This window comes from Hyla sarda, chromosome 1 (assembly GCF_029499605.1).
Source record: "Hyla sarda isolate aHylSar1 chromosome 1, aHylSar1.hap1, whole genome shotgun sequence".
Classification (NCBI taxonomy): Eukaryota; Metazoa; Chordata; class Amphibia; order Anura; family Hylidae; genus Hyla; species Hyla sarda.
Genome location: NC_079189.1, coordinates 173211453 through 173228006, shown reverse-complemented (window position 1 = coordinate 173228006; position 16554 = coordinate 173211453). Strand labels below are relative to the sequence as shown.

General features: G+C 41.2%; 1 protein-coding gene across 9 annotated transcripts in view; it reads left to right on the top strand.

Moving 5' to 3' along the window:
• Nucleotides 1–16554, top strand: part of BLTP1 (bridge-like lipid transfer protein family member 1) — a 302200-nt gene that overhangs the window by 93257 nt on the left and 192389 nt on the right. For all 9 annotated transcript variants that reach the window (XM_056564084.1, XM_056564133.1, XM_056564123.1 and 6 more), the window contains exons 18-20: nt 2533–2639; nt 3856–4061; nt 14084–14311. In XM_056564084.1, coding sequence (XP_056420059.1) covers nt 2533–2639; nt 3856–4061; nt 14084–14311 — 541 coding nt within the window. The remainder of the gene's footprint in view (nt 1–2532; nt 2640–3855; nt 4062–14083; nt 14312–16554) is intronic.

Here is a 16554-nt window from a genome sequence, read left to right as displayed (position 1 = left end):
GCAAGGCTATATCGTTGGATCATCGATCACACTGTATGATGCTATGCCTTAGGCATAGCACATTATACAGTAAATGCAATCTAATTATTTCATTTAAAAGTCCCCTTTGAGGACTTAAAAAGTATAAAATAAAAAAAGTTTCTAAAATTATATAAAACTCTCCCCTAATAAAAATCAAATCCCCCTTATTTTCTCATTTTACAAAAAAGGAAAAAGAATATAAAAAATTTACATATTTGGTATCGCCACATGTCCAAACTATTAAAATATAATGTTTATGATCCCATACGGTAAATGAAAAAAAAAAAAAAAAAACACTGAAAATACAGTAGTAGTAGCAGTATTTTGGAAGAGGTCACAGGGGGACGAGCGTTGGGGCCCCCTGCAATCTCCTGTGTTTCTCCTTCACAGCAGCGCGTCACAACGTTCAGCAATCTTTGGCCCTCCCCCATATATGAAAAAATAAAAAAGTTATAGGAGTCAGAAAATGAAAATATTATGCATACTAATTTTGTTTAAAAAAAAGTTATCATTTTTTTTAAATAGTACAATAATAGAAAAACTATATATATTGGGTTTTGTTTTAATTGCGTTAACCTACAGAATAAAGATAATGTAGGATTTTTACTATTATGTACACTGCGTAAAAACCAAACCCCCAAAATTTGCAAAATTGCAGTTTTCTTATAAATTTCCCCCCGCAAATAAAAATTTTTGGTTGCGCCATACATTTTAGGGTAAAATGAAAGATGTCATTACAAAGTACAAATGTTCGCGCAAAAAACAAGCCCTCATATGGGTCTGTAGGTTACAAGATAACAGAGTTAGGGATTTTAACTCCTTGGGGATGAAGGGCGTATCCATACGCCCTCCGTATTTCTGATCACCGCAGCTCGCCGGGCGGTGATCGGACCGGGATGCCTGCTGATATCTATCAGCAGGCATCCCGTGGCAATTCCTAGGGGGTCCTGAGACCCCCCCCCCCCCCATGTCGCGATCGCAGAAAATCGCATCAGATTTGCTGGTGACCCCATCTCCCGGAAAATAAGCATGATCGGAACTGTCAGAGACAGCTCCGACCAGCCTAAAGGATAGGAGCCAGGTGGCAGTTTTGACACCCCCTCCTATCCCCTGCCATTGGTCGGTCAGGCTGACCACCAATGGCAAGAGGGGGGGGGGGGGTTAGAGTTCATTTCTCCCCGCTCTGCCCACCGATCAAAGTCGGTGCAGAGCGGGGGAAACATGGGCGGCAAGGAGGGAGCATGGTCTGGCTTACCCGGACCTTCGGAGGCGGCATCCCCGAGCAGCGGCTGCAGCAGGAGGAGCGGTGGAGAAGGCTGCAGTGAAGATCGCGATAAGTGATCTTCACTATGGCCTTCTAAAAGCTGCAAAACTACAACTCCCAGCATGCCCACACAGCCAAAGGCTGTCTGGGCATGCTGGGAGTTGTAGTTTTGAAACATCTGAAGTGGCACAGTTTGGAGACCACTATATGGTGGCCTCCAAACTGTAGCCCTCCAGATGTTGCAAAACTACAATTCCCAGCATGGCCAGACAGTCAGGGATGCTGGGCATGTAGTTCTGCAATATCTGGCCCTTCAGATGTTGCAGAACTACAACTCCCAGCATGCCTGGACAGTCTAGGCATGCTTGGAGTTGTAGTTTTGCAACATCTGGAGGGCTACAGTTTGGAGGCCACAACTTAGCGGTCTCCAAACTGTTCTTCCCCAGTTGTTGCATAACTACAACTCCTAGCATGCCCAGACTGTCCAGGCATGCTGGGAGTTGTAGTTCTGCAACATCTGAAGGGCCAGATATTGCAGAACTACATGCCCAGCATCCCTGACTGTCTGGGTGTGCTGGGAATTGTAGTTTTGCAACAGCTGTAGGCACACTGGTTGGGAAACACTGAGCTAGAGTCTGTTTCCTAACTCAGTGATTCCAACCCGTGTGCCTCCAGCTGTTGCAAAACTACAACTCCCAGAGTGCACTGACAGACCGTACATGCTGGGAGTTGTAGTCTTGCAACAGCTGGAGGCACATGGGTTGGAATCACTGAGCTAGAGTCTGTTTTCTAACTCAGTGGTTCCCCACCAGTGTGCCTACAGCTGTTGTAAAACTACAACTCCCAGCATGTACGGTCTGTCAGTGCATTCTGGGAGTTGTCATTTTGCCACAGCTGAAGGTTTGGGGTGCCCCCTCCCCCCCATGTGAATGTACACAGGGTACATTCACACGGGCGGGTTTACAGTGGGTTTCCTTCAAGGAGCTTGTGACATAGCCCCGCCCCCTCATGTTGTCAAGACCCACCCCCTCAATGCAAGTCTTTTGGAGGGGCGTGACAGCCATCACGCCCCTCCCATAGACTTGCATAGAGGGGGCAGGGTGTGATGTCATGAGGGGGTGGGGCTATGACGTTACGAGCTCCTGGCTCCAGTAGTGGAGTACCTCTTTAAGGCGTTAAAAGCAAAATTATGCAAAAAAAAGACTATTAAGAACATGTTTGTGATTGAAAAATCTATTTCTTAAAAGGTCTGGATGGGTGGAGTGTTGGACAGTTCCCACTGTTTTGTTAAATATTGACTATACCTGGCATCCAATATATCCCCAAAAGGCTGATGAACAATTAAAACAGTCACGTAAGTTTATTAATCATTTTATCTGTTTTTATTCTTTGTAACAATAAAAGGAATCTGTCTCTGTCATTACGTTTATCTGCCCCAGGACAGCAAAGACTAGTGACATAGACGCAGTTTATCACAGTGTATAACTTACATTGTTCTGTGCAGCTGTTCTGAAGATATAGGGGGAGATTTATCAATATTTGCTGTGTTATTGCTGTGTTATTGGCTTATGTGTGTCAAATTTATCAAAACAGTGTAAGACTTTGATAAATTTTGCACAAATAAAAAACCACCTCAGAACTTGCTGTAGGATGTCATTTTTCTAAGGCAAGGCAGAGGTGGTATAAATTTGTATTTTTTTTTTTTGAATGTTTACGCAATGTGTTTGCGCCTTTCTTAAAAGATGCAGTTTATAAATCTCACCCACTGCATAGTCAAGAATGAAGCATTGCATTTCACAGCCACAGTTGTCTATTTTTAAATGCTGCTAAATTTAAGCCAATAAAATGTCGGGAAGGCAATGATCTCCCCCATAGTCATTTATTTGTCTCACTTGGGTCTGGTTCAGAACCGCTTCCCCGGCTTACTGGTCGCTGAATGACAGCTATCTGCCTATACACCGGGAAGCTAGAAAGCTGACAGTCAGCATAGGTGGGAGGAGGGAGCAGGCCCTTGTGTATATCAAGTGCTACCAAGCGCATGTACATAATGGAAAGGATTACTTCCCTCTGCTTTGTATCCTCAATATCTCCGGCTGCACAGAATGATGTGTGTAAGGCTACATTCACATTACTTTTTCAGAGCTATACTGGGTTGTACAAAGGCATCACATCCTGTCAAAATGGGGTACCCACATGTAGCCTTATGTGTCTAATTGTGACACATTCGGTCTATTTCTAGAACGTTTATGCTTTATGTTCATGACTCAAAAATGTGGTTGACTGACAGCTCTAAAAACCTGATGTGAATGGGACCCAATGTATCGTTGTAGTCATCTTCTCTGTCCCTGATTTATGCTGTCCTCCAATAAGGCAGCAGAACCTAGTGACAGACTCTATTTAAATCCTGTGCAGAGAAAGTTTCTTGTTGAAAAGGTTGCTGAGAAAAGAAGAAGCAATCTGATTGGTTGATATGGGCAACTGGTCAACATTTTCTCTGCAGACCTGTTGATAAATCTCCACAAAAGTGATGCTATTTTTACTCCTCTACGCTCCATTTTTTATGTTATCAGTATCAGAAATGGAAGAATCGATGCTTTCAATGCTGAGGCCTTCTCAGAGAACATCAGAGAGAGTCATGTCTCCCACTGCTTTAAGTAGACCTGCCGTAGATCCTTCAGAACTGCCTCCAGATAAACTGCATGTGGAGCTAGAGCTTTCTGCGGACTCTCAAGTTATTTTCTATGGACCTCTCCTGAAGGCCTTTCTGTCCATAAAGGTATTATTGCCTATATCGCTGTACTTTTCATTTTACTTCCATGTATTGCTTAAAAGGAGCACACTCACTGTGGAGATAAATGGTAAAAACTAAATATAAGATACATCGTTTGTCAGTCTGTAGGGCTATGTGTTCCTGAAGTAGTCTTGTAGAATTCCTTAAAGTGGTACTCCACCCCTAGACATCTTCTCCCTTATCCAAAGGATAGGGGATAAGATGTTTGATCTTTTGGGGGAGGGGGGGCAACACCATTCTTCAGGCGGAAATTTCCAAGCGGATTTTCCGTTCTCAAATTCCGAAGTGTGAATTTGTGAACGTAAAACCATTCACTACACTATACATTTTAGTTAGCTGAATTTCTGCCTGCAATTTCAAAGCGGAATTGCAGGCAGAAATTCTGTAGTGTGAACCTATCCTAATGGGCATGCTTAGGAAGGATCTGTGCTGGTCTTTGGGCTAAATGGCTATGTTGTGAGATTACCATAAAGCTTTGGCTATCTTTTTGTGAACTGGATATTTCCTATTGGAGTTTTCTCTTTTACTTCAAATCCCATAATTCAACTTTCCTCCCTCCCACACATCAGCCACCCCACCCATTGAACCACAAACTAGCTGAATTCTATGCAAAAGCCAAGTGCTTTCTAATCAAGGTGCCTCCAGCTGTTGCAAATCCCCTGTGCTCACTCCACCCATTGAAGCAGAAAAGGCTCCCTGCCATAACCTGACAAGTGAGGACGTGTCTGCCACACTGCATCCTGGGAATACCTGAGACAGGAGTCATTTTGTATGCTGTTTAAAATGAACATCCAAAGCAAAGATCACATAAGAATGAGAGACCAACCATCAGAGGCAGGTACAGACACTATATTATGAACTACACTAACTTCACAGTACCTGTAGCATAGTCAAATAAAAAAATTCCTGGAATACCCCTTAATGGTCTATTCACATATGCAGTATTCTGCGCAGATTTCATGCGCAGGATTTTCTGCTGCAGATTTCAATGTAAACTCAATGACTGAACACAGTTTCAAATCCTGCGCGTCAAATCTGCGCATCGAATCTGCACAGAATACTGTACGTGTGAATAGACCCTTAGGTTACATTCACACATACAGGATCCTGTGCAGATTTGATGCACTGGATTTGTAGGGAGGGAAAAAAAATATTCTGTAGGTCTATACGGTTACAATGGTACCTAATGTATGTAGGTTTTATTTTATTTTACTACTTTAAAACAATTATATCTACATGCACCAAAATTAGTACCAAGTTAAATTGTCATCTTATGACCCCTATAACTTTATTTTTCCACATATGGGGCTATATGAGGGCTCATTTTCTGCACTGTAATCCTTAGTTTTTATAAGTTCCATTATTATTATTTTGATGGGACTTTTTAATTGCTTTTTATAAATTTTCTTATGGTATATGAAGTGACCAAAAATGTGCAATTTTGTACTTTGACTTGTACATAACTAACCTTATATTTTAATAGTTCAGGCATTTACTAGTTTGGGCATTACGCATGCGGCGGTACCACATATGGTGATTTTTCTTTTTTAGTACTTTATTTTATTTAAAAAATGGGAAAAAGTGGGGGGGGATTCAAACTTTTATTAGGAAGGGGTTAATTCCCTTTTATTAACTTTTTTTTTTTTTCTTTTTAGTCTCCATAGGGGGGCTATAACATGCAATCTTACGATTGCATACACTGTTCAGTGCTAAGCTTTGGCTCAGCATTGATCAGTGTTATCGGTGCTCTGCTGCTTCAGCCTGCTGAAGCTTCCTGGAGCAGCAGAGGACCAATCGGACAGCAAGGAGGCAGGTAAGGCCACATTTGCTGTCCACTCAGCTGATAGGGACATCGTAGTTTTACCGAGATGGATCTCGACCAGCTCCGCTGAGCTGCCAGGATCGTTAACCCCACATTTTAAATTTTCGACGCCGCTATCAACTTTGATAGCGGCATCCAAAGGGTAATCTCGGGCATCAGCCCTCATAGCAACCGGGACCCACCATGTATGAAGTGTGCTCAGCTCATGAGCATACTTCAAACACCTTTAAAGGGACCAGGGTGTACAGGTAGGCCCTCGGTCCTTAAGGTGTCAAAATGATACCCATGTTTACATGCTTGTCTATTATTGTACTATTTAAAAAAATATATATTTTTTTTTACAAAATAAATATGTTTAACCTCTTTAGGACGCAGGGCGTATCCATACGCCCTGCATCCCGAGTCCTTATGGACGCAGGGCGTATGGATCCCCCCGTGGGAATTCCGGTCCCCGCCGCTAGCCGGTTGGGGACCAGATCGGGATGCCTGCTGAAATCATTCAGCAGGCACCCGGCACCCCCCCCCCATGTCGGCGATTGGAGAAAATCGCATGTCAATTCAGACATGCGGTTTTCTCCAATTCCAGGCTGATCGGGTCTCTGGTGACCCAATCACCCGGAAAATAGGGCTGATCGGAGTTGTCAGCGACAGCCCCGATCAGCCTAAGGGATAGGAGTGAGGTCGCAGAGCTGCGATCTCCTCCTATCCCCTGCCATTCGAGGGGATCGTGGGAAGAAGATGGAGGCCGTACCTGCAGCAGAAGATGCCTGGGGACCCGGGATCTTCGCTGGAGACTGCTGGATACTGGATCAGGTAGGGAATCGACGGTGGAAGGGGGGGGGGAATTGAAAGTGAAAGTAAAACGATCTTTACTGTGGCAACCACTAGGAAGGCCAAACTGCAACTCCCAGCATGCCCAGACAGCCAAAGGCTGTCTGGGCATGCTGGGAGTTGTACTTTTGCAACATCTGGAGGGTCACAGTTTGGAGACCACTGTTACAGTACGGTAGCCCTCCAGATGTTGCCAAACTACAACTCTCAGCATGCCTGGAATGCCCAGGCATGCTGGGAGTTGTAGTTCTGTAACATCTGTCCCTTCAGATTTAGCAATTTTCATGAATTTTTTTGAAAATTGCTGCTCTACTTTGAAGCCCTTTAATTTTTTCAAAAAGCAAAAATATGTCAATTTTATGATGCCAACATAAAGTAGACATATTGTATTTGTGAATAAAAATAAAATTTATTGTGAATATCCATTTTCCTTACAAGCAAAGAGCTTCAAAGTTAGAAAAATGCAACATTTTCAAAATTTTCATGAAATTTTGGGATTTTTCACCAAAAAGGGATGCAAGTAACGCCGAAAATTTACCATTAAAATAAAGTAGATGTCACGAAAAAACTATCTCAGAATCAGAATATTCGGTAAAAGCGTTTTCGCGTTATTAATTCGTAAAGTGACGGTGGTCAGAATTGCGAAAAAGGGCTCAGTCCTTAAGGTGAAAAAGGGCTGCGTCCTTAAGGGGTTAAAATTGCCCCATGCTGACCACCAATAACGTTCTCATTTTTTCCTTACATGGGGCTGTATGAGTGCTTATTTTGTGTGCCATGATCTGTAGTTTTTATTTGTACCAATTTTACATATCTTTTTGAAATATTTATTCTTTTTTTTTTTTTTTTTTTTTTATGGGATGTGACCAAATATAATTAATTTTGGACTGTAGTGTTTTTCTTACATTTTGCTGGTTCACCATATGTTATCATTAAGGGATCATTAACATTATATTTTAATAGGTGAAACATTTCTGCACATAGCAATACCAAATATGTTGTTGTTTTTTTGGTTTTTTTTGAGGGGGGAATTCACCTTTTTATTTATTTATTTTTTTTGAGGGGGGAATCCACTTTTTTTTATTTATTTATTTTTTTTTTTTGAGGGGGGAATCCACTTTTTTTTTTTTTTGTTGCTGATATTTGCCATTATTGCTGAGTCTCTGGCTGCTGGTAGAAGCCAAAGCTCACCTGCTAGCGAGCACTGCTCCTGTGCAGCACACTACATTTATGGCGGGTGTCCATAAGAGGTTAAAGAGAATGTATCCACATCCTGCTGGAAAACTTATGGGGAACTTTCTTTTGCCAAGGACCATTTGGATATTTATAAAATGCATGTCTGGACCATAGCAAATTATCAACTTTAAAATTTAGCCTACTTTACTTGACTAAACATTTATTTAACTCACTCCCAATGTGATGGCTGGAGCTTCTTCCCTTTGCTGAGGCGTACGATGTAAACCGGTATTGATGATGATGATGATGATTGTACTTGCAACTGCTTTTCCAGGATTGCTTTGCTCCATATGGAGGTAGCTTGCCCCTGTAGGCTGGACGCCCCTGAAGGTACAAAGGGTGGCTTGCCCATGGTAGAACACCCCCTGATTGTTGTTTGCTCCCTTTATATAGGACCACCCTATAGGTTTTTTGCCCCCTGTATCTAGGATACTTGTGTTCCTTTCTCCCACTTATTTCCGGTCTGTCACTGGACAGCTAGGGAGGGCTCCTCCAGTTTATTGTAATGGCTGGAGCGGCTGCTGTCATGGTGCCAGGACTTTTCTCCTTCCGTCTTCTATAACTAGGATGGGGAGCACTGTGACGAAATGGGCAACATAGTGTATGGGGGGGAATGTCACTTTTTTTTTTATATCCCTAAATTTTTATTTTTTTATTTTATTTATTTTAAACCCTAATTATTTTTTTTATGGAAAGGAACAGCAGTTCCTCAACATACTATGCATCAGAATTATCCCTCATAGTTCTGATTATTCATACATGGTAAGAATTTGCTTCACAAATTTCTTTACAATTGCTTTAACATTTTCTTATTTTAAAAAAAAGCTTGTTGGACTTTTTAGCTTATTTATCATAAAAACAAGAAAACTGAGATTGGTCCTAAGAGAAAAAAAATCCAGATTTTGATTTTAGGCCATTTCGCCTAAGCCTACAGGAGAGTATAAAAACATTGATTATCTCTTGGCAATTCCACCTTTTTAAAGGATGAAATATAGTAAGCAGCATTTCATTGAAGTTGATGTGCTGTTGGAACCAGGTTATGTCTAGAATTTTGGAGATCTAGGGAACTGTAACAAGGGCCATATTGTGATGGCTGGGTCAGAGCAACCTCAAGACATCCGGTTCTGTGGGTGTTTCAAACGCCGACCAAGGAAGGACAAATGGTGAACGGGTTCATGGGCTCCAAAGCACATTTATGTGCATAAGAAGTGAAGGCTAGTCTATCTGGTATGACCCCCCTATGTTTCTATTTAAAGAAATATATATAATGTGTGGAATGTATGAATATTTTACAACACCATTGCACACAGCCTTCAGCTTGCTCTCTTTCATTTCCTACATTTATTATAATTGCAAGCGCCATCGTTTTCTGGTCTCTGTTACTGTCAGGGCTAAGTGTAAATCCATCAGTGTTGTACTAAATATTGTGCATTCCTGTTTCATCTGGTGCCAACTGTCTGATGCTTTCATGTGTGAAAGTTTTCAGAGATAAGCTTGGCAATATGTATTTTAGAAGACATCAATCGCTGATGTTTTATTGCAGTCATTATCTGCATGCATATTTTACCTTGTAAATGTTTTAGAGTCTTCTGAAAGTGTTGTCAACATGAGATGCAGAGCATCATTTCTTTTTGACTTTCCACTTCTTTCTGGGGTCTATTTTCTCTATGGTTTATGACCTCTATGAAGGTTTCCTTTCCATCACAATCATGTTACACTAATTATAAGCATTGTTCATATCCGTCCTCAAATCCATTTCTGTAAGCTCTGTAGGGAACAATTGCTCTATTTTAATATGCTTGTTAGATTTCTGAAAATAATTTTAAGAGTTGAATTAAAATTGGTGGGCTTGTAGCTGAAAGCACTGTGAAATGCAGGTCTGCCGCTTTTACATTATTCAACTGTGGGACCATTCTTTGTAAATCTCTTTGTTTGTCCCATTGACTTCTGTTCTGCTTCAAAACTACAGCTGTTCTCAATATTTGGCAAAGCTGTTACAGTCAAAAATAACTCACCTCCACAGGGCAGAATCCGATTGATCTGCAGAAGACCGCAGTGCTATTGTGGAATATGTTTCTAATTATTTCTATTCACAAGGCTGGAAACATTGAACAATCCAAAATCATTCAGTAAACCCCATTGAGAGGGATCAAGATCAAGCATTATCGGTGCTGTCTTCAAGTAGTGCAACAGTGATGGCTTGTGGCCGATTGTGGTATTTAGCAAAAAGACTGAGCACAACCTGCCTGTTTGTTTTATTGTAGATTGCAGATTTTCTTAAAGGGGAAATATAATCCAAATGATCTTGTGATGTGTTAAAGTAGTAGTCCAGTCCTGAAAAACTTATTCCCTATCCTAAGATAGGGAATAAGTTTCAGTTAGCAGTGGTCAGACCGCAGGGACCCCCCGCAATCTCCCTTACTAGGCCTGGCAGCCCGCGGGAAGCCCTTCGGCAATCTCCGGCTCTGCCATAATGCTGTATTGATGGGGCGTGTCGGCCGCTGTTTTGTGCGGTGGTCGGCACACGCTATCGGGTCGGAGAGCCAGGGCCCCGTACAAGAGATCAAGGGGGGTCCCAGCAGTCAGACCTCCCGCTATCTGGGATAAGTGGATACGTTTTTCAGGACTGTACTACTCCTTTAAATATGATAAATAGAATATGACAATGGTAAAGTCTGTCACATCAGACTACCACTGATACTCAGAAAGATAAGCATCTATGGAAAAACTAAAGCATATCTGTACTTTTAGGTAATTTTTCAAGATAAGCTGCTGTGTGTGTACCTGAATTATAGCACTATTTCTGGCAGACTTCATTTCTAATGTTCAGTTGGCTACCAGTAATAGTTGTCAAGGAGTGTAATTGTTCAAAGCTGACTGTCAAAACTGACAATGACATTTAAACGCTGTATCGGACTGGATCAGCTTCCTGGAACAAGATCTCGGGGAGCTGATCTATTGTCATGACAGCCTGCGATTTTCTGAAGGCCTTAGTGGATGCCAAGACAGATCTGCTCTTACAACCTGAACTAGCAGATCGCAGGGTCAAGTCAATGCAATCCAATATCACTGTGAACTGTTTTTTTTTTTTGTTTTGTTACATCGATCAATGCCCTACCGATAATAAATACAGATTATAGGGTAAAAAATAAGTCACTACACAGCTTTATAGACAGAAAAGTAATAAAGTAATAGGGGTCAGAAAATTGCCTTTTTATATATATATATATATATATATATATATATATATATATATATATATAAATTATTTATTTTTTCAGAAATTGAAAAATTAGTTCTTTCCTCTTTCTGCTGCATTTTACATCTTTCTGCTTTATTATCCACATCTTATCTTACTGCTAGGATTCATGTATGGGTGACTTAAATGTGTTTGTCGATGTTCGGCTGGATTGGTGAAGAAGAATCCAGATAGTTTTTTTTCTCCTCTAGCCCTTTGAGTTTGTTCTAAGATGGAATTTATATTTATAGATTTTTTTTTTACCCCTCTACCCAGGTATAATTCTGTTTATAACATTGCCTTTCTTGTTTTAATTATGTGTTGGGAAATTCCCATGTAGTTCCTTTGGTTACTAATGCCATCCAGGGATCCCTCTGGCAACTTCCCAGTGGTTTTCAGTTTTGTAATGCCTGACACTACCTATCCCTAGATCACATAGAATACACCCCTTATAGCTTAAAGGAAATCTGTCACCGGAATCACCTGAACTAACCTGTCAGTACCTGTCAGGTGACACGGACGACAACGGTACTTACCTTGTCCCATTCCGTGCAGGGGATCTCCTGTAATCTTCTCTGTTAGCTTCAGCTCCAGGCACCCTGCTTGGGGCTCGGGCGGAGCTTAGTGACGTCACCGCTACTGTTCTCTAGCAGCGGCACCCAGCAGAGAGTAGCAGCGACTTCGGGCATGGGTGGAGCTTAGTGACATCACCACTGCTGCTCCCTGCTGGGTCCCGCTGCTAGAGAACAGCAGCGGTGACGTCACTAAGATCACTACAAGATCTTCTTAAATAACTGAAGATTTTATGTGAATCCCATGATGCCTGCACTGAATGTCTAGAAATGTTGGTTTTGTACCTCGTATTAGGTGTGAATGTGATTTTAATAATAGAATTGAATATCAGATGATGGATGGGATTATACAGTCATGGGGTGTGTAGTATCTATACAATACCATTAGTATCCTGCACCTTGATAAAGCCAGTCTCTGCCGGCGAAATGTCAGTGGGATGCTAGGGAAATTTGTATTTTAATTAGCAATCAAGGATTGGAGAGGAAGGAGGTTTAGACGATCAGGTATAGGGGAAGATATAATTGACCCAAAAATAAAGGATAAAAATGATATAATCCTCTAGCAATACCTCCTGAATAATATGGCTCTGAACAGGACCTGATTCCAATACATTGTTTGTGTTTTTAATACACAACTTTTTTTTTATTAATGGAGCACATTATTGGGGTAATTTTAGTGAAAATCAATAAAAGTGATATTTTAAAGGGGTAACCCTAGTAAAGAGCTTAGTCCCAGAGGGGCTATATGCCCTGAAGGTAATTGGTTTTGAATTTCAATAAACCCTGGGTACTCCGTGGGAGATTTTGTTATTATATAGTATCCATACACACCCCTCAATGTACAACATTCACTACCCCTGACTGTATAATCATGCCCATCACCTGATAGCCACTCCCATTATTAAAATTAAGTTCACGCACATCTGATTTATTCCCTGAGTTGTCAGACAAATTATAAACCCATATATCTCATGAACAGAAGGGGGTATCGGGTAACTGTCAAAGGTTGATTTAATAGGGGTCCCTAAGTGATTTAATAACAATAAAATCTCACATTTTGGGAATTGGCCACAGGTATCATTTATTGGTAATGTTCGCTTCACAGTCCTGACCTCAGTATCTGAGGAAAGGGATTAAGGAGTAATTATTTCAGTAGACTTAAAGGTAGGAAGATAATGTAATAGAGCAGCAGGAAATGCTAGCAGAATGCTTGGATGTAAAGGGAGAGGTATAAGCAAAAGGAGAAGTGCTCATGACACTGTACAGAACACTGGTGAGACCTCACCAGTATTGTGCACAGTACTGGAGGCCGTATCTCCAAAAGGATATAGCTACTCTAGAGAGAGTTCAGAGAAGAGCTACTAAACTAGTACATGGATTGCAGGACAAAACTTACCAGGAAAGGTTAAAGGGGTACTCCCGTGGAAAACTTTTTTTTTTTTTTAAATCAACTGGTGCCAGAAAGTTAAACAGATTTGTAAATCACTTCTATTAAAAAAATCTTAATCCTTCCAGTACTTTTTAGGGGCTGTATAATAAAGAGAAATCCAAAAAGAAATGCATTTCCTCTGATATCATGACCACAGTGCTCTCTGGTGAACACTGCTATCCATTTTAGGAACTGTCCAGAGAAGAAGAAAATCCCCATAGCAAACATATGCTTCTCTGGACAGTTCCTAAAATGGACAGCAGAGGTCAGTAGAGAGCACTGTGGTGAGGACATCACAGGAATTGCATTTCTTTTTGGAAGTGATTTACAAATCTGTTTTAACTTTCTGGCACCTGTTGATTTAAAAAAAAAAAAAAGTTTTCCACGGGAGTACCCCTTTAAAGGACCTTAACATGTATAGCTCAGAAGAAAGAAGTGACAGAGGGGATCTGGTAGAGACTTTTACATACATAAAGGGAATAAACACGGTAAAGGAGGAGAGCATATTTAAAAGAAGAAAAACTACCACAAGAGGACATAGTTTAAAATTAGAGGGGCAAAGCTTTAAACATAATACCAGGAAGTATTACTTTACTGAGAGAGTAGTGGATGCATGGAATAGCCTTCCTGCAGAAGTGGTCGCTGCAAATACAGTGAAGGAATTTAAACATGCATGGGATAAGCATAAGGCTATCCTTCATATAAGATAGGGCCAAGGGAATATTGATAGGATTCAGATTATTGGGCAGACTAGATGGGCCAAATGGTTCTTATCTGCCGACACAGTCTATGTTTCTATAACCAGTTGCTACATGGTATTTTTCAGTTTGCCTCCAAGTTATTTTTGCATATCCTAGTTTATATAGTTTCTCTTCCCTTTAGGAAAATTACTTTGGAGAGGATGACATGTACACAGACTTTGAAGAAGTAATATCCAGTCCTGTGTTGTCTATGGCCACATCTTCTAGTTCCGGATGGACTGCAGTAGGTATGGAGAATACCAAGAGAGACCATGATCAAGCAACTAAAGCCATCCATCCTTTGACACTAAGACCATGGGATATCACTGTACTTCTCAATGTGTACAAAGTTCATGCCAAACTACCAGTGGTAAGTGTTTATGCACACACACACACACACACACACACATATATATATATATATATATATATATATATATATATATATATATACACAGTACAGACCAAAAGTTTGGACACACCTTCTCATTCAGAGTTTTCTTTATTTTCATGACTATGAAAATTGTAGATTCACACTGAAGGCATCAAAACTATGAATTTACACATGTGGAATTATAGACATAACAAAAAAGTGTGAAACAACTGAAAATATGTCATATTCTAGGTTCTTCAAAGTAGCCACCTTTTGCTTTGATTACTGCTTTGCACACTCTTGGCATTCTCTTGTTGAGCTTCAAGAGGTAGTCACCTGAAATGGTTTTCACTTCACAGGTGTGCTGGTGTGGAGGAGGAGGTGTGATGGTGTGGGGGTGCTTTGCTGGTGACACTGTTGGGGACTTATTCAAAATTGAAGACATACTGAACCAGCATGGCTACCACAGCATCTTGCAGCAGCATGCTATTCCATCCGGTTTGCGTTTAGTTGGACCATCATTTATTTTTCAACAGGACAATGACCCCAAACACGCCTCCAGGCTGTGTAAGGGCTATTTGAGCAAAAAGGAGAGTGATGGGGTGCTGTGCCACTAACAGATGACACAACTAATACTGATTTTAGAAAGGGCACTTGCCAATGGATGGGATATATTAGCTAGCAAATGAACAGTACAAGGGGTACTCCAGTGTTTAAAGGGGTATTCCGCCCCTAGCATCTTATCCCCTATCCAAAGGATAGGGGATAAGATGTCAGATCGCCAGGGTCCCGCTGCTGGGGTCCCTCGTGATCACCGCTGCAGCACCCCGCTATCATTACTACTCAGAGCGGCCACCACGCCCCCTCCCATAGACTTGCATTAAGGGGGCAGGCCGTGACGTCACAAGGGGTACGCAGCCGTGACGTCACGATGCTCCGGCCCGTGTATCACCGGTCATTATGCACAGAGCGAGCGTGCTCTGTGCAGTAATGATAGCGGGGTGCCGCAGCAGAGATCCCCGGGGTTCCCCAGCAACGGGACCCCGCGATCTGACATCTTATCCCCTATCCTTTGGAGAGGGGATAAGATGTCTAGGGGCGGAGTAGCCCTTTAATGAAAAATAATATGCTGCTGGTAGGGGGGAAAATAAATAAAAAACACATGCTTACCTAGCCCGAGGACTAGGTAAGTATGTCTTTTTTTTTTTGTCTATCCTCCAGCCTTCAATAGGGTCATAGACACCCAAAGCTTTAAGGTGGACCTATACAGGCACTCGAATGTCACCTGCCACTCTTTGCATAACAGTCCTCATAATTCTATGGTAAATCCATAATTTTAATCTATTCACACACCGTAGGATGTAGAAACATTTAAGAAGTGCCCATCATATATAGATCCAGCGGGTAGTAACTCAAGATTACAACGTTCGTTTCTTGCTATTTCTGTAGTTTTTATTTTAGAGACTTCACCATAAATCTTCTAACAAAGTGGAGCTTAGCACATCAACAGACGAATCTGAATGGAGATCTTCCTGCTGCTCAACACCTTGGACACGACAGCGTTTCAGGGGTTGTGTCCCCTTAGTCATGCATACCAGATGGAAAAGGTGTGGATTATATAGCAAAATAGATAAGCACCTGTTCACATAGACATAGTAGTAAGAGAAAAAATTGCATGCAATTATTTCAAAGTCAATTCATATTAACTAAAAAGCTATCATGCTATAGAATTGATTTAAAACTACATATGTTGTTCAAACCATGCAGAAAACACTATCCAATTCTGTAATCCAATAGCATTAACCATCCTTGCTGTTTGTCCTACATATGTGAGTCTGCACGGACATGGACTCACATATGTCGGATAAACAGCCAGAATGATTAAAACTTGTCTCACTGAACACAAGTCTGTTATTAGAAAATCCCTGAGTACAGAAAAAATGGACGTATCGAGTTATGGAGAGAGTACTGTTGCTAGACATTTTCGTGAATGTGGTCATTCTACAGGGTGGGCCATTTATATGGATACACCTTAATAAAATGGGAATGGTTGGTGATATTAACTTCCCGTTTGTGGCACATTAGTATATGTGAAGGGGGAAACTTTTCAAGATGGGTGGTGACCATGGCGGCCATTTTGAAATCGGCCATTTTGAATCCAACTTTTGTTTTTTCAATAGGAAGAGGGTCATGTGACACATCAAACTTATTGGGAATTTTACAAGAAAAACAATGACGTA